The 19,369-nt window shown below is 34.8% G+C and overlaps 1 protein-coding gene across 1 annotated transcript in view; it reads left to right on the forward strand.

Annotated features, from left to right (window-relative positions):
* BRCA2 (BRCA2 DNA repair associated) overlaps positions 1-19,369 on the forward strand; it is a 73,810-nt gene that overhangs the window by 15,845 nt on the left and 38,596 nt on the right. The window contains exons 3-10 of the mRNA XM_036747978.1: positions 152-266; positions 2,539-2,588; positions 2,694-2,734; positions 3,109-3,220; positions 5,138-5,187; positions 10,307-10,421; positions 11,903-13,012; positions 13,962-18,845. Coding sequence (XP_036603873.1) covers positions 152-266; positions 2,539-2,588; positions 2,694-2,734; positions 3,109-3,220; positions 5,138-5,187; positions 10,307-10,421; positions 11,903-13,012; positions 13,962-18,845 — 6,477 coding nt within the window. The remainder of the gene's footprint in view (positions 1-151; positions 267-2,538; positions 2,589-2,693; positions 2,735-3,108; positions 3,221-5,137; positions 5,188-10,306; positions 10,422-11,902; positions 13,013-13,961; positions 18,846-19,369) is intronic.

A 19,369-nucleotide genomic window follows, 5' to 3' on the forward strand; every position in this document is an offset into this window, starting at 1 on the left:
AACCTTCAGAAATTGTTGTTATCCTGTTCCTCTGCCTTTTTGCCAGGTCCAAGTTCACCCACTCCAGATCGATGAGAATCTCTCCCAATTTTAAAGACTCTGAGAGAGGAAAAATTAACAATCTCATTGTAATTATTTTTCTATCTTGCAGGTAAGGATAATGCAGTTGATAAAGAACTTAGGAAAAGTCATTGCATAATGAAGACCAAATTAGGTCAAGCAAATGATGTCACCAGCCCACCTCTCAGTGCTTGTCTCAGTGAAAGGTATGATGGAGCTATGAATATGAAATGAAATGCTTTTTTGCATTTGATTTGCTTTTTACATGATTGTGTCAGTAATATTTTAACCAGCATACCGAGGGCTAAAGTTATGTTGTTGAAGAATAATGTTCTGTGAATCCAAAGATCACAGCTATTAGGGCAAGAACTCACTATTTGATAAAAAATATTTGGGAAAATTGGAAAGCAGTCTGGCAGAAACTATATATAGACCAACAATTGACACCAAATTTAGAGCAAGTCAAGCTCTGATTTAGATATATAGGGTGACACTTAAACAGAAGAAATAACCTTCAGGTCTTAGATGGGGAAGATGTCATGACCAAACATGAGATAGAGAGGTTCACAAGAAGTAAAATGAATAATTCTGATTACATGAAATTAAAAAGGTTTTAAACAAACAAAAGCAAAGCAGTTAAAATTAGAAAAGAAACAAAGGAGGAAAAAATCTTTGCAGCAAGTTTTCTTGATAAAGGTCTAATTTCTAAGACATATAGGGAACTGATTCATATTTGTAAGAATGAGCCATCAACCAACTGATAAACTTTCAAAAGATATGAACAGTTGATTCAGTTCAAGCTATCAATAGCCAAATAAAAATCACTAATAATTAGAGAATTACAAATTTAAAAAACTCTTAAGGTACCACCTCACACCCACCAGACTGGTTAAGTTGACAAAAAAAGGAAACTGACAAATGCTTGAGGGTCTGTGGGAAATCAGGTATATGAATTCACTGTTGGTGAAACTGTGAACTGGTCCCTATATTCTAGAAAGAAGTTTGGAATTATTCTTAAAAAGCTGTTTTAAACTGTGTATACCCATTGACCCAGTGATAATGCTAAATCTTGTACTTGTTTGTGACAGCTGCTTGTTGTTTTTAGTGTGAGCATTCACACCTTGGAAATGAGCAAATGCCACATATCAGTGCTTGATTTATTGTTTTGTTGATTGTGTAGACTTAAAGTGATGGAAAAAATGTTAATAATGCAGATTAAACTTTAAAATGTGCTGACTGTCTTTAGGGATCCAGTTGTTAAAACATTTACCAGCACCCTTTTCTATACCCCAAAGAGATCAAAGAAAAAGGATCCCTATATACAAAAATATTTATAGCACCTCTTTTTGTGGTGTCTCAGTCAATTGAGGAATGGCCAAACAAGTTATGGAATATACATGTGATGTAATATACTTGACAATTTTAGAGAAACCTGGAGAAACTTGTATAAAACTGCAGCAGAGTTAAATGAACAGAAACAGAAGTACGGGTTATATTATTGTCATGATAAAAATCTCTGATAAAGAGAAACTGAGGCACAAAGTTATGAGCATGATCAGTTTATTAGCAATTGCCTATATATGGGATCCAGTGCTCCTCAGTAGCCATGGATAGAACTTACAGGTAGAGCATCACTTTTATAGTATTTACACAGTTAACTATTTTTAATCTCACTTCTGATTTGTTGATACCCTCTTACATCATGATGTTCCTCACCTGGTAGTGTAACATGCCCTAACATCTTTTGAAAGGTCTCATGGTTGGCAATTTCTGGGTGAGGGTGGGCTACAAGGGAATGGGACAGGAGGCTTATGTTTTATGTGCTAGTACTTACGGATGGGTTTAGAACTTTGTGGGTAGGAAGCACTGAGAAAAAGGGTACCAGGAATGAGGCACCTGAAATTGTTTTCCTCTGTTGCCAGTGTTGCCAGGCAGCTTGCAGGATGCGGATGGCAAGCTGCAAGGGTATAAGAAGGCAGCTGAAGTTAGAGGCTTGAGGAGCTCAGACTCACTCAATGAGGGAACCCAACCAATGCATAATCAATTGATCAAATCCAATGAGATAGAGTGGAAAACTCATTAAGACTCAGTTTGCCTGACACTAATCAATCTCACATTATCACAACAATATTGTTAAGACCAATGACCCTGAAAGACTTAGGGACTCTGAACACAGTGACCAATCACAATTTAAGAAGGTTCATGATGACAGGTGCCATCTCCAGATAGAGAGATAATGGGCTCAGAGTACAGACGGAGACTATGTTTTTGGACATAGCCAGTTCTTCAATTTGTTGGGTACAGTTTTTTATTTCTGTTTTTCAGGACTGTAGATTTGACAACTGTTATACCTAGGCTTCTTAAATCTTTCAAAATTTAAATTGTTAGCTACTCTTTTATAATTTTGTTGTAATTAAATATTTTACAATGTAATTTCTAGTTGTCTGTTGAATAATCTGAGTGGTTTTATATTTATAGTCCAGTGGTTTTACGAGGCCCATACAGAACTCCACAGAGGGAAAAGCCTGGTATGAATAGCTTTATATTTTTGTATGTGTTTTTTTAACCACATTTTGATTTTTTGTATTTGTTAAAATATCTGGTGGGTTAACTATGTTTCCCTTCATTTTTAGTGGCATTTGGCAACTTGTTTTATACCCCTAAACTAATGAAGGTAAGTATTATTTTAATTGTTAATAATATGAACTTTTGCCACTTTTTTGTACTGTATCTTTGCTCTGAGATTCTCTGTGCAAATATTTTTAATATTCATTGCATTTCTTTAAATTAACTACCATTTGTGAATAAGGCAAATATGTGTTGCATCTTAAAATTGTGAATCCAAAAGCATACCAAGATTGAGTGGCATATAGAACCTTTCAGGGCTGAAGCTCACTTTTTTCCACAAGAGTCCGTTAAACACATGCACACGCACACGCGCGCGTATATGTTTATGTGTATGTATTTAAATATGTATGTATGTGTACATATATATTTGTATATATGTGCATTAATATATATGCATTGTAATGTTTTTCTTATTTTCAGGTTAATACACCAAAACATATTTCTGAAAGCCTTGGAGCAGAGGTGGATCCAGATATGTCTTGGTCTAGCTCATTGGCCACTCCTCCTACCCTCAGTTCAACTGTGTTAATTGGTAATGTTATCAAAAATGTGTTGTATGGTGAAAAGCAGAAATAGTACAAAGTAATGCTTCCTTTTCCAAAAAAATAAAAATTTTTATGCTCTAAGGGGTGGAGCTAGTGATTATAATCTAGTTCTCTGCTTCCTTCAGCAGCCTATTTCTCTGCAGTTCCTTCTGGGTTTTTCTAGGCAAATAGGGAATGCTATATGTGATGTTAACTAAATGAAGAACATCATTTGGACTCTCAAATAGGCCCTAAATCTGGACATTTATTTATTAACTCACAAGCTTTAAAGGATGTGATCTGATATATGTGAATTATTTATTTGAGGGCAATATTTTCCTACTAGGATAAACCACCTATAAAGGCCTAAGGACTTGAAAAGGGGCTGAGTCTGAGAAGATCATTGACAGAATAGTGAAGTCAGAAGGGGGTTTAGGAGGAAAGTGGGTACACTTAGTTTGAGGTATTGATGAGACATCTGGGTATAGATGGTCAGTATATAATGATTAGATATATGAGAATTCAGGTGTGGACCTCAGAAGGTCAGGCCTAGGAGGCTAAATTTGGGAGTCATCTTCATACAGAATAGTTGAAGCTGTGGGGAACAGTGAGATGGTGAGGGTAGAGTGCAGAGGGAGAAGAGTGCAACAAAGGACAGGAATTTGGGGAAGAGTATGAAATAATCAAGAATGTGGTGTATCTAAAAGCAGAGGAGGGAAGATACTTAGGGGGAGGGGTTGCTCATCAGGGTCAAAAGCTTTGGGAAGGAAAGTCAAGGAGGCTGAGTCCTAAACCAAAAGACTGTTGACTTTGATATTAGGAACACTATGGCAACTTTGGCAGAAGCAGCTAGAATGATTAGGAGGGAAGTAAATTGCAGAAGCCAAGTAGAGTAGAGGGGATTGAAGTGAAACTTTAAAGAAGTTGAGAAGAGATTTGTTTTATTGGAAGCATAGGGTGTAGAAAGCATCTTCAAGTAGTTTAGCAGTGAAGGAGAAGGAGGAGAAGAAGAACTATGGCTATTTGGGATATCAGGATCAAGGGAAACCTTTTTCTAGGCTTGGGGAGACCTGACCATGATTTAAAAGTAGATGGGAAGGAACAGTAGCAAAACAGAGATTGATCAAGTGATAGATTGTTGGTAAAGCACTTGGTAAACTATAAAGCATTGTATAAATATCAGATGTTTGAAGAGGAGGAGGAGGGGGAGGATTTATTAAGAGAACTGGGTATGGCTACTAGAACATTTGCCTTAGTTCCAAATACGAAAACCCTTTGTGATAGTTAAGAGTGAATGGGTGATGATAGCTAACATTTATATAGCATCTACTATGTGCCAGGTCCTGTGGTAAGTACTTCATAATTATTATCTAATTTGATCCTCATAACAACCCCAGGAGGTAGGTGAATGAGGCAAGTAGGAGTTAAGGGTGACTTGCCCAGGATTATACAGCTAGTTAGTGTCTGAAGCTAGATTTGAACCAAGGCCTTCCTGACTCCAGGCCCAGTGCTTTGTTCCCTGCACCACATTCCAGTGGATGATATTGCTAAGAAATTGGAGTCTCATTCTTAGAGAATAGAAGGCTCATTTACCCATGTGTGAGATCAAAGTGTAGTTGAGCATTTGAGGAGAACTGAAAAGGTTTGGCACATGGGAGTGGGAGAAGAGTTGAGTTGAATGCCACTTCTGGAGCACCTTGCTAATGTAAGGCACTTTTGATTTGTGGTAGGTTATATAGGGCACATCTCTGACCCAGAAGCACAGCAGCCAAGAAATATAAATGGGTTTTTTTTCAGAATTGCTTCTCTCTCATTGCCTACCAGACAAATGTTTGTTTACTAAGCCATAAGGACACTTATCCACATTACCTTTTCTGACTGTTAACAGTCTTGTATAAAACTTAATGTTTTGGTTTTTTTTTCAGTCAGAGATGGTCAGACTTCTGGCGCTGGGATTCCTAATGATACTACAATTGTGAGTACATTTTACAAATCTGTGGTATTCTGTTTTCCTTTGTACTCCTTATATAGTACTTTCAGATCTTCAGTAATTATAGTGTGATGGAGTCAACAATAGCCCAGCATTGCAAAAATTTAAATTCTCAATCCAGTAGAAAAAGAAATCCAAATAAACCAAGTTTTAATTAATATGTATGTTTCAGAATACAGCTCCTAGCCAAATAGTTTCCTGACCAGTTTCATAAATACTAGTTTAAAAAAATTAATACGTTTTTAATTCATTAAAGTAATTTTTCTCCAGTGAACAAAAATCTTACTTTCTCTTTTCTCCCCTCCCTCATGTAAGAAAGAAAATTGAAACAAAATTCTTATAACAAATAGTCAATCAAGCAAAACTTCATTGTCCATGTCCTAAAGATAAATGTCCCATTCTACATACTGTGAACATCACCTCTCTGTCAGCTTAGATTTCTTTAATTAATATGCATGTTGCAAAGTACAGCCCCCAGCCAAATGGCTTCTGGACTAGTTTCATAAATGGTAAGTTTAAAAAATACTAATAAGTTATTTATTAAAATAATTTTTAGTTAAAAAAATATTACTTTCTATCCCTTCTTCCCCCCCAATAAAAAAAAAGAAGAAAATTCTTATACCAAATATGCACTCAATCAAAACTGCATATCTTTTGATCATTTATCAGTTGCAGAATGGCTCTTATTTTTATAACTTTTAATCAGTTCCCTATATGTTTAGAAATGAGACCTTTATCAGAAAAACTTTTTACAAAGATTTTTTTCCCATTTAACTGCTTCTCTTATAATTTTAGCTTCATTGGTTTTGTTTGTACAGAATCTTTTCATTTTTATGTGATCCAAATTATCCATTTTTCCTTCTCTGAACCTGTCTTTGTCTTGTTTGGTCATGAAGTTTTCCCAGTTTATAGTGGGCTCTTCACCCAACAGCTTGGTTCCCATATTTATCAGACATTTGCCTATTGTGTTCTTTTGCTCATGTATGTTGTATACATTGTCTGCCATTGGTTGATCTCTCTATATTTCTTAACCATCACTAAATCATTTTGAGGATTACTGCTCTGTAGTATGGTTTGAAATCTGGTTAGGCTGGGCCTCCACCTTTTTTTTTTTTAATTTCCCTTTTGATTTTCACTTATTGTTCCTCCAGATGCATTTTGTTATTTTTTTCTAGTTCTACAAAATAATCCTTTGGTAATTTGGTTGGCATATCCCTGAATCAGTAAATTAATTTAGGTAATATTCTTCTTAGTATAATGGATCAGCCTACCCATGAGTAATTAATAATTCTCCAATTATTTAGGTTTCTGTATTACTAAAAAGAATGTTTTGTACTTGTATTTTTCCTGTGTGTCTTTGTAGGTAGACTCCCAAGTATTTTATGTACTCCAGTTATTTCAAGCAAGGTTTCTTTTTTTATCTCTTCCTGCTGGGTTTTGTTACTAATATAAAAAATGCTGATTATTTATATGGATTTATTTCATTTCCTCCTACTTTGTTGGCATTATTATTTCAACTGATTTTTTAGTTAAATTTCTAGGGTTTTCTAATTTAACCATTACATGACCTGCTTAAAAAGAAGTTATTTTTGTTTCCTTTTTGCCTATGCCAGTTTCATCATTTTGCCTTGCTGCTATCCAGATGAGTTTTCACTTTAAAAGATTTGTGTGCCCAGTCTATTGTCTCTCTTTTATTTCTCTCATGCTACACTGCCTTCCTACTTTGTCCATTCTGTAAGAATGTGATCCACTGTGTAAAGTGTATAGAAGTTTTACCACAATGGAAAGCAAAGTTAGGATATAAGCAAAATGCTGATTAGATATAGTGCCTGTGTACTGATGTTTCAACCTTTTTACACTGACTTCTACATGATTATCGACTGTTGACTTCTGATTCCTTTCTTACTGTGTCCCTTATTTTTGCTCTATAGTTCAGCATTGGATTTCCTTTCTCTCAGTTGCCACGTTCATGAAACCTCTCATTTAGGCTTCAGTCATGGTCTCTAGTCAGGATTGTTTTCTTCATTGCCAGGGCTTGGCAAGTCCCCTGTTGTTCCTCTGTTAAAGGGAGAAGAGATATCAGGGCTCAGACTGGATCCATAACCAAGAAGAAACTTCAAGGCAGTTAGACAGAAATTGCCTAGGCCTTTTCTGTCTGAAGATTGAGGGCTCCATGAAACAGCTGCACTGGGTGCACTTGTCAGGGGACAGCTGGGCAGTAATGTAGCTTTCTGGTTTTTTTGTTTGTTTAGTTTTTTAGTAGGAATTATCTTGTGGGGAAGTTTTTCTTTTCTCTCTTGTAATTTTTGTCACTATTTGGAGTTGTTTTTTTTTATGTGAGTTGGTAAACCTGGGAGTTAATACGACATTCAGTTTTTTCCTCTGCCATCATGTCAGAAATTGCACATGACTAAGGAATGTAAAATGATACATAAGTCCAGAATAGTTTGAACCAAATGCTTTTTGAGGTCAGAGGAAGAAAGGCTTGTTATTAATTGTCTCTAATTTTTAAAAAATGTTTGAGCAGAGAGCTTTAAAAATTAATAGTGCCTAAGCAGTGTTTGGGTGAATGGAGAAGGGCTTCTTGCGTCATATAGGAGGTCGAGCTTGAGGACTGTTATTTCTTTGTTGCTGATCGTCCTTTCTAAAGCAGAAATTGCAGTTTTTTTTTGTAAAGCCTTATTAAAATAGTGGCCTTTTTAAACATTGAAATCAAGATTATCTTACAGGTCTTGTAGTCACCATCTCAGGTACTACTCGTGTCAAAGACATGTTTGCCTGGCACCAGGCTTGCCATAAGGAGGCAGCAGTGGTAGCCCCAGCTGTTCTGCTAGGAATCTTTTAATAATAGTAATACTACTAGCATTTATGGAGTGCTTTAAAATTTTCAGAGTGCTTGCAACATTATCTCATTTTATCCTTACAACAACCCTGGGAAGTAGATGCTATTTTTGTCCCCATTTTATAGAGAGGGAAACTGAGTCAAACAGAGTTTAAGTGACTTGCCCAGGATTACGTAGCTAATAAGTGTCTTAGACAGGAGTTGAAGTCTAGTCTTCCTGATTTCAAGTCTAGCACACTTTTATCTGTATGCCACTTAGTTGCCTAATGAGCATCTTTTGCGATAAGATTGCCCAATTTGTGGGTTCCTTGAGGATTAAGATTGTTTAATTACTTGTATTTGTATCTCCAGCGCCAAACACAGTGCCTGGAACATAGTAAATGCTTAATTAATGCTTGTTATGCAAGCAATCTTCTCCCAATCTTCCTAGACAAGACATGGATTAGGACTTGGGACCTTACTTGAAATCAGCTAGGCAGTTAATAATTTATAATTTTTTCCCAAACAACTTTCTATGTCCTGTAAGTCGTATACATCAGGCTCTTTGACACTAAGTAATGCATAGTCTGATATTCAAAGTTAATCTGCCATGTACTCAATGATACAGTTGTTGTTATGCTGCATGGTAGTAATGCATAAATGATAAACAGTTAATAGAGCTGCAATTAGTACTATAGTTATACAGCTAAGCCAAGTTTCCATACTTTTAACTTCTAAATTTGGGTGCACAAAATGGGGAGGGAGGTCTAGCCAGTGGGAGAGAAGAAAGAGATCTCTCTACCCTCTCAGGCAGCAAGGTGGCTTAGTGGAAAGATCACTGGGCCTGGAGTCAGGAAGATCTGAGTTCAGGTCCTATGTCAGATACTTAGCAGCAGAGGCAAGCCACTTAACCTTTGTCTGCCTCAATTTCCTCATCTGTAAAATGGGGTTAATAATAGTACCTACTTCCCAGAGGTTATTATGAACACAATGAGATGATTGTAAAGCATTTTTCAAACTGTAAAGTGCTATGTAAATGAGAGCTCTTGTTACTATTAATATTCTCTGATTCCTTTCATTGGTCTTGTGCGATTGTTTCAAAGCCTTTTACCATCCTGTTTTCTGTCTCTTCTGTGTTCTCCAGCTCATTAATATCAAAATGTACCCAGAACAGGATGTAATCTAGATAGAGCATAACTGGGGAAGATTACAGCAGGATTATCACATATGCTCTCTCACTTTGGACATTCACATTAGCTGATTCATTTCAATCTATACTCAAGATTTGGAACAGAAAATGATACCTTATTAATGAAATTTAATTTAAATCATTTCTAGGTGATTATTGTCCTGGCCTTGTGATTTCATTGGTACTGGGAACTCCTCATGAAAAGATTCCCTCCACCAATGAAGATTGTCACCTATCCTGCAGTGTAGAGTGTTAGAGAGGTACGGAGAGGGTGTGTGGCTTATCCAAGACCCCAGAGCCAGTCTGTGTCAGAGATAGGACTCAAACCCCAAGTGTTCCTGACTTCAGGATTTTCTGCCCTCTATGGCACACTGCCTCTCATATGACTATTACATGAAAGAAATTACCAGATTACAAATTCAAATATAGATTCCATAGAATTCTCCCCTGTATTCATTCTTATAATATAATTTTTGGTTCAGTAGTACCTTTTTTGCTTAGTATTTATTGACAAGTTTTATAAATTTAATCTTAATGATTAATCTTTACTCATTAATTGAAATATATTTGGTAGAGTAGCAGACATGGTAAAGTTTTGTTTTTAGAATTATTAAAAGCTAAGGCTTGTTTTTGTAGCCTCAAATAGCATTTGTAGTCTTTGTGGGAGGGACTGCTAAAGTTAGGGTTATATACTTCTGTTGGAACCTTATTCTTCCCGGCTCCATTGTTGCCCACTACTATGGAATTTATTCTTAGTTCTTGACAGTTCTTGTTTTATGCTTAATCTAAACTGAAATTCTCCTTTCCTAGATTCCAGTCTCAGGACCTTCCTAATTTTGCTTCCCATATGAATCTGTCTTGTATCATAGCTTTACTATCTTCCTATTCCACTTTTCCCACTCTTTACTCTCTATAGTATTTTTCTTCATCTGCAGTCTCATGTACCCTAATAAGTAATTTATTTAAAATTTCTGTAGTTTATGAGACTGCCTGTAGAAGTAGGTTATGTCACTGACTTCTTAAAATTTAGGTGTTTAATGCATATAAAAATGCAAGACATTAGAATTTCTATATTAATATTTTGATTTTTGCAGATGCTGCAAAAGTCTTTATCTCAGCGTGGCGAAAGTCCTAAGACACTTGATAGGACCACCTCTTCTGTACCAAACGTTGAAAAGACACATGCAGAAGACTCTGTCACTAGCCAGGGTAAGGATCTGTGTTTTATTGATTTGCTTTGTTTTGTTACTATTTGTCTACAGTTACATGCTTTCCTTGCCACTCAGGTGAAAAGGGAAAAAACCTGTAAGGCCATTCCTGTCACAAAGTCCACTGTTGTACAAAGCCCTGTTTTCACAGCATCCTTATGATGTAATAAGTGAGAGTGTTCTTACTCCCATTTTACACTTGGGTAATAAGCCAAAGCTCCTGAAGATGAAGAGACTTGCTCAAGGTCACACATCCATAAAGTGTCCTAGGACTGAAACCCAGCTTTTCTGTCTCTTAGTCCAATGTTCATTCCGTAATACTAGGATACAATTTTGTTTTTTCTAAAGTGAGTATCTAGATTTATTTTTGGGGGGGGGGTGGGGCAGGGCAGTTGGGGTTAAGTGACTCGCCCAAGGTCACATAGCTAGTACATGTGCCAAGTGTTTGAGGCCGGATTTGAACTCAGGTCCTCCTGACTCCAGGGCCAGTGCTCTATTCACTGTGCCACCTAGATTTATCTTAAAATTCTCTGAGTTTAATAATTTTATTTGAGGAGTAAATAAAGAGTGTATACTGGAGGAAAAAAAGATGATTTGATTTGAGTGTCATTGGTAAAAGGATATTCTGCAGCTCACATTTATGCAGGCTATTCCAAAAGTCTTAGTGCAGTTTATAACTTTAATAAAGTTTAATGGTGACTTTTGAGACACCCTGCGTTTTTATTGAGTTTTAAGGTTTGTGAAGTGCTTTGCACAGTTACTTCATTTGCTCCTTATGACAATCCTGTCAGGTACTTTTTCATACCTCATTTTACAAATGAGACAACTGTTGCTCAGAGAGAGTAAGTTACTTGTTTATGAACATAAAGTAAGGCTACATGCTGATATTTGAACCTGTCTCTCTTGACTCCAAAGCCCACTTCTCACTCCACTACACCTGCTGCCTTTCTCAAAAGAATAGAAAACACTGAGGACACCATAGGAATAAACAATATCTTGAGTAGTTTGACATTTAAAAACATGCCTATTCCTCAGGTACTTAATAAGGTCAAATCTGTAGACACTTTGTAAGTGTTTGTTGAATTTGATGAAGTAGATGTTATAAATAATACCAAGATGACCTTCTCAAGGAGTGCTTAGCACATAGGCACTTAGGTTGTGGAATTGAATTTTTCAGCCCTGTTGCTGAAAGCATGAGAAACATAAAAATATGAAACAGTAGTGACTGAACCATAAAACCTAGGACAAAGACTTAAATAAAAATTAGAATTGTTAGTATATTTAAAAATGTTTAGTATTTTTCTACTTTCATATAATTTTGAATAGAGATATCCCTCTACCTTTCTATTCAACTGATTATATGTGTATACATACATGGATATTTTTGGAATAACAAAATAACTTCATATTTTTGAATGATTTGCTATGAATTGAATAGTGCTTTTAAATGATTTTCATAATGGTTTGTTTTTAATTTAACAGAATTGGAAAAAATGATAGATGATTCATTTGGTGTTGGAAATAATTTTGAAGACCATGGCGGAAAGATGATGAAAAATATGTCAAATGTTATGGAAGATGAAGTATGTGATCCAGTCATTGATACACCTGTAGAAGACGATGCTTCATTCAGTTTCCCTGGTTATAAAATGGGAAGTCTACGAAAAGTAAAACTTGATAAGACTAGGAAAAAATATTTTAAAATAAAAACTAATGAATGTGAAGAAACTGAAAAATTAAATGAGAAGGATAAGTATTTAAGTACATCTGAAACTGAACTAGAATCCTGCTATCCATCCATTTCAAACATAACAAAAAATGAAATTCAAAAGCCCACTGAGAATGTTAATGAAGAATTGTTTAAGGATGATGTACCATCCTCAGCAACTCAGTGGTCTCAATTAAACCTTTCTGGTCTAGATGTAACACAGATAGAGAAAACACCACTGCCACATACTTCTTTTTGTGACCAAAATTCAGGAGAAAGATCAGCAAATTCAGACAATGAATGTTCCAGCCTAACTACTTTTAAAAATGTGGAAATACCAGTATATAAGCAGGATGAAGAGAAAATTACCACACCTCAGAAAGAAACTATTCTGTTATTAAAACAGACATCCCCTGAAATTTCTCCACTGAATTCTTTATCTCAAGATAGAAAAAGTTCCATGTTCAAGATGGAACAAACATCTAAAGAAACCATCAGCATGGATGAGTCTTCCTTTTGCACAGTCAACACAAACATTGCAACAGAATCTAAAGTTCTTGGAAATAAACTAGAAAATCCCAAGTCTTCTGGAAATGATATTGCTTGTCCTGGAGAGTATGATTCCTTATCTGCAAATACAGATGGTAAAGGAAACTGCCCAACAACTGCCAAATGTAACTCATCACCTTTGAACAGTACAGGTATAATATCTCATTTAAAAAAGAAGACAAAAAAGTTTATTTATGTTGTGAATGATGATTCAACTTGTGAAGGAGAAAAAATACAGAAAACTCAAGAAATAGGATCAAAGAACTATTCTGCATCATCCCATTTAGAATTGAATTCTTCTGAAACACGTCCTGAATTCACAAATGCTGTATCAGGTACTTATATCACTATAACTGAATATGGGTTATGAATTTCTTCCTACCATGATAAACTCCTGTGAATAAAAAATTTACGCAGAAGTAGCATTGATATCTATTTAACATCTGTTTTATGCTTCATCTAAATTCAGCCCTATAATTATATAATTGGTTTGACTTTTTTGACTAGTAATTGATTAGACCTCTATGTTTAGATATATGTGTGTCCTGAGTCAGAGTAAGAATTTCATAAACATCAAGACCTTAAATGAAAATCATATTCTTACTATTACATTTAGGGTATAAGCTTTATATTAAATGTATTAAATTTTGTTGCATAGATTTTTTTGAAACATAGTTATGCAACTGTGCAATTGCTTTTCTGAGTTTAATGGGAAGCACTTAAAATTATTTAGCAATACAAGCTCAGCCTTAAATGGAGAAAGTACTTTTTTATTTTTGCTGTCTTTTATTTTCAAAGATGACAGTACCAATGGTGGCTATATATGTATATAGATATAGGTGAAATGACCAATTGTGTATATTTTATTATACACAAATTGTTTTCTGATTGTATAAACTATTTGAAGAACAGTGGGAAAGGTATGTAAAAATATGAATGGTTAACAATTTCAAAAGCTACAGAAAGGTCAAAGAGTAAAGACCATTGGATTTGCAATTGGATAATCATTGGTATTAACTTTTTAAAAAGCAGTTTCAGTGGAATGATAAGGAAGAGAGCTTGATTGCAAAGATATTGAGAAGAGAGGGGGTAATGAAGTGGAAGCATCCTAATAGAATTTTTTTTTTGTTCTCTTCTTCCCTCTGCCCCCACCCCCCACTCCCCAATTTAGAAATGGGATTGGGAGGGGATTTGTGAGATAGTAGTTTAATGGAGTCCAATTTAGAAGCAGTGCTATAATAAAATAGGTAGATAATTTCCACTCTCTTTTGTTGTTGTTCTTAGATGTTTTGGATTCCTCTGTCAAAAGAAAATGTTTACGATTTAATCCTGAGAAACAGACTGTCTCCTTAACTGGTCATGACAAAACAATGCTGGAAGAATGTTTTAATGAAAGCAGTTCTCCTCAGAATGACGTAACACCTCAGGATATAGATTCTAAGGAAGTAAAAATAAATAGAGGGAATCTGGAGTCAACTGTAACAGAAGTTGGTAATCAATCACAATCTCAAAAAAGAGGCTACAATAATGCTTCAAAAAGTCCAGGATTTTCAAGTATAAAAGAACAAGTAGTGGCTGCAGCATGCCTCCTACCAAGACAACATACAGAAATAGAATTGGGGAATATTGGACAGAATATTCACTTTCCAACAAAAAATAGAACTTTAAACGACCCCATTAATTCCATTATTAATACTTCAACTCAGCTTCCTCAGGATCCACCAGAATTTCCTGTTGTGGTTTGTGGAGAAAAGGAAACTTTATGCAAAATGAAACAAAAACTAAGATTTAGGAGAAACTCTGATTCAACTTTTCTTACAAATAAAGTTAGTTCTGAACCAACAGAGAGCTTTACTAATAGCCACTTTAAAAAGAATCAAGAAACTGAAGTTTTAAACGAAATTTCAGGAGAAGCTCAACAAGTGTCATCTGAAAAATGCAAAGAAATATCATCTGTTTCTTTGGGGGCACAGATCAACAAAAATGCTGACTTCTTTGTAAGCCTAAGAGACCAGGAAAAAAAAAATTCAATTACAGAAAAAACAGCTCTCGAACCATACCCTGAGGAACATTTGCCTTTGAATAAAGATAATTTCCTTTTGCAAACAATTGAGAAAAACAATATACAGATTATGGACAGTTCTGAGGAATTCTTTGAGACTAATTTCTGTTATTTAGGAGATTCTGTTCCTGAGAACTCTACAGAAATAGATTGTAAACAGACACCCCAAGAGTTATGCACAGAAGATTTTTATTCATCAGAAGTGGTTCCCAATTTTACAGGGAATCTCCAGAATAAAAACCAGGCTCCAAAACTGGCTTATGAATGTACATCACTAAGTAAAAATTTCTATTCCAAAAGTACTATTGATACTAACGTGAAATCAAAGAAAAATGAAGATAATCATTTGGGAAAGTGGGCAGGAAATTTCGATCCTGACTCAAATAAGAGTCTTGGAAGTGGATTCAAAACAGCTTCCAATAAAGAGATAATACTCTCTGAATACAACATTAAGAAAGGGAAACTTTTCTTCAGAGATATTGAAAAGCACTATAATAGTTACTCTTCTGTAGAAATTGTGAATATGTCAACTTCAGTAGCAGCAGAAAATATCAAGACTGATTTAGATACTGAAAACCAAATCAAGAATTCTTTCCCAGTTTGGAATTCAGAATCAGGCCATCCTATATCTAAGGATGTACAAAGTAACATATCTGTTATTAACAGGAAAGGTACTGATGTAACTCTGGAAGACTTATCATCAAAAAAAGATCTTAATCTTAGCCATAGTTTAACAGCTAGCCAAAAAGCAGAAATTACAGAGCTTTCCACGATATTGGAAGAAACAGGAAGCCAGTTTGAATTTACACAGTTCAGAAAACAAAGTCCTACAGTACAGACAATTGAAATATCCACCAACAAAGCAGCAGATGAGTTAGGCAACTTAAATACTTGTGAGGTCCAGAACACTGTTGAGCTTGATGCTTATTTTGGAGCTAAAAATGAGATAAATAAGAACAGAGCTACTGAACAAGTAGATTTAATTGTGAACTCTGAAGTGGCAATTAATGTAAAGCAAAAAACTGTTGGTTTACCAAAAAGTAACTCTGGACAAGTCACCTCTACTGATAGGTTCACTAAAAATGAAGTGGACTTCAAAGGCTTTTGTTCTGCCCTTGGAAGAAAGATGAGTGTTTCTAATGAAGCTTTACAAAAAGCTATGAAATTGTTCAGTGATATTGAGGAGATTGGTGAGGAAACACCTCTGCAAAATTTTAGAAATGGTTCTTTACATAGAAGTCATAAGTCTAATATTGTTTCTACATTCAAGATTGCAAATTATAATAACAATAATGAAGATTTTAAAGGGAAAGATGCTAAATGTGTACACAAATCACAAAACAATGTTGAGAATAATACTGGTATTCTTGTTGAAGAAAACATATTAAATTGCAGCAGAGATCTAGAAAATAAAATGAGTAGTTGTCTATTATCTATTAGTTCACATAAAGATAATAGTAAATTAAAAGGATCTGTTGTACCTAAGACAAGTAATAACTGTCAAAGAGAAATAAATGGCTTGTCATTGATTGGTCAGCAAAATATACATCTGAGAATGCCTCATCAACTTATAAAACAAGAAAATTCTCAAATTAAGGAAGAATTGTTAGATTTAACTTACTTGGGAGAAGCTATTAAAGATGAAGAAATGTCTACCTTGAACATAAGCCAAGTGGAGTCATTGGTTTCTGATCAAAAAGAGCAAAAAATAAGAGAAAATGAAAATTCCTATGACCTACAGCATTTTCAGACTGCGAGTGGTAGAAATATCATGGTCTCCAAGGAATCTTTCAATAAAGTTGCCCATCTGTTTGCTGAAGAATGCTCAGAAGCAGAATTAAATAATTTTTCATTTCCTTTGACTTTGAAAATGCCAAATGTTGCTTGTAATAAACCAATGGAACCTTCAGGGAAAGAGGAAAAAAACTTAGTTGAAAGTGAAACAGGAGAAATGGTTCTTGGTGCTACTAGAAGTCAGTTGATACCTGTACAACAGGGACCAAAAATTGAAAACAAAAAATGGAAAGAACATAGTATGGTGGGTTTTCATACTGCTAGTGGGAAAAAAGTTAGAATTTCAAAGGAATCTTTGGCTAAAGTAAAGAATTTTTTTGTTGAGGAAAATTTAGAAAACAATGATACGAACATTAAGAATCCTGAGACAGAACTTCTTAAGCAAAGAGAAGAAGTTAATGAAAAACATGAACAGGCTTATGAGATGGTTGAGTTAAATAATGCCCAAGTGTGGGAAGAAATGCAAAGTTACCAAGATGATGATGAAAAAGTCCTTGATTCTGCTACAGCTGCGGGTCTACCTAAAATAACTGATAGTGCTCCCTGTAATGAACCTTCAAATAGTGTTTTATTTGAAGAAGAACTATCTGTAAATGAAGAAAGTAAAGAAAATTTTATATTGTCTGTTACAAAACAGTCTACTGGTTTGCCTTCTGAAATTTCAGGTTTGGGATTTTACACAGGACATGGGAAAAGCATTTCTGTAAGTGAGACTTCATTACTGGCAGCAAGAAAATGGATGAGAGAGAGAGATTTAGAAGATTTAGGAGGAAAAAAAGCCAACTCTGCTGTCCACATGGAGAAGCTTGTGCCTTTAAATGCTTTAAATAATACATCATCAGTTGAAGACAAAAATTGTATCTCTGATAAGCAAGATTCAGCTAATTTAAGTAACAGTATGTCAGACGTTAGACACAATTTAAAACATGACACAAAAAGATCTGATTTTTATCATTCAGATAAAGCAAGTTTCTTCCCAGAGCATATATCTGATAAAGGAATGTCTTGTCTTAAGGGAAGGCCACCTGCATTTACTACAGCAAGTGGCAAGGCAGTTTGTGTTTCAAATGAAGCAGTACAAAAAGTAAGAGAGATGTTTACAAACGATCGTGATGAGTTCCTCAAACCAAACATTGAGACCAAATCAGAAAATGATGAAATGGAAATTGTGAAAGATTTTTCTAACACATTGGAAAACAAAGAGGACATTTCTCTTAAATCTTTTAATGGCAAGAAAAAGAGTATGTCTACAACTGATATTTTTGTTTCAAATGAAAATACATCAACAAATACTGGATTAGAGATGGACTCTGAACTGTCACATTGTCAAATCAATTCTACAACCTCTGATTTGTATAAATCTGCTATGGGAACACTGCCCAAGTGTAGCTCTTCTGTTGGGATTTTTTGTACAGCAAATGGCAAACCTGTACAAGTATCAGATAATTCATTAAAGAAAGCCAGACAAGTTTTTTCTGAAATAGAAAATAATTCTGAGCAATTACTTTCCATGACATCCTTTAAAGACAATGAAAGCCGTCCAGAAACATTAATAGGAGAAGAAAATGCCATGTTACATGCAAAAACTAGCCTATCAGAAAAGAAAAACTATTTAAGTAATATGCTAAATTTACATAATAACTCGGGATTTAGTACAGCAAGTGGAAAACAGGTTTTAATCTCTGAAAATGCATTGAAGAAAGCTAAAGGTATGTTAGCAGAGTTTGAGTTAATGAAAAGTGAATGTTGTGTTCAGCCTTTACCTGAATCTACTCAAAATGTTACACCAAAAACTCTGTCTCCTATTTGTATTGATGGTGGTAAAAACCCAAAACATACTGCAAATTCCAAAAATGAAGAAACTTGTAATAAACAGCTTAATTTCTCAAATAATTGTGATGTTAAAGTAAATTCTTCAGAAAATAGCACCACTACTAAGGTTAATTGTGATCAGTTTAAGCAGGATGAGATGCAGTCACCTTTAGAAACCAAATTGACTCCAGCTGAAGATAGTTCATTTTTGAAAAAAGAACAAATTAGCTTTAAGAATGTGAATAGGGAAGGTGATAAAATTTTAGATGATCTTCCTGTCAAAAGAAGCCTGCAAGTTTCTTCTCACTCCAAAGCCCCAGAAAATTCTCTTGAAAGAGAAGCAATGGAAATTGCCAAAGCTTTTATGGAAGATGATGAACTCATAGAATCTGAATTGCCTCATAATGCCAAACAGTTCTTTTTTACTTATAAAAACAAAGAGCACATGCAGCTAAATTCAAGATTTGGTAAAAGAAGAATGGAAAAACGTGCCTCATATGGTAAGTCTCTTAAATTTTTTTTTCAGTGTACAATTTAATAATTAGAATGAATCCCTTTGTTTGATATTATTTATCTAACCAAATTGTATTAGACATATGTAGTTAATGTTTGGGAGGATGTAATTTGACTCATTCCGAGTCCATGAAATAGTAAATCCTAATGGGAGTTATCTATATTCAGGTATTTTTACATTAGTTTCTAATAACACCAAATGATTGTATTTACAGTATAAAACTATATGAATATTACAGGGCTATTTTATAACATTTTACATATATAGATACGGAGCAGTCAAGTTCATTTCACCAACCTATAGCATTTTCCTTTAGAAAAGTGAGAAAAAATGAAAGGGGGAACAAAATCTTAAAACTATGAACTCTGAACCATCTACATTTTTATTTTAGTAGAAAATGTGAGTAATTCAAGTGAATCATCACATTACATCATATTACACAGTGAATCAAAGTTTCATTAATAGGAGTGCTCTCCATTAGTTCAGTTCACAGCCTGCAGTTGCTTCTTG

Source organism: Trichosurus vulpecula, chromosome 2 (assembly GCF_011100635.1).
Source record: "Trichosurus vulpecula isolate mTriVul1 chromosome 2, mTriVul1.pri, whole genome shotgun sequence".
NCBI classification, from domain to species: domain Eukaryota; kingdom Metazoa; phylum Chordata; class Mammalia; order Diprotodontia; family Phalangeridae; genus Trichosurus; species Trichosurus vulpecula.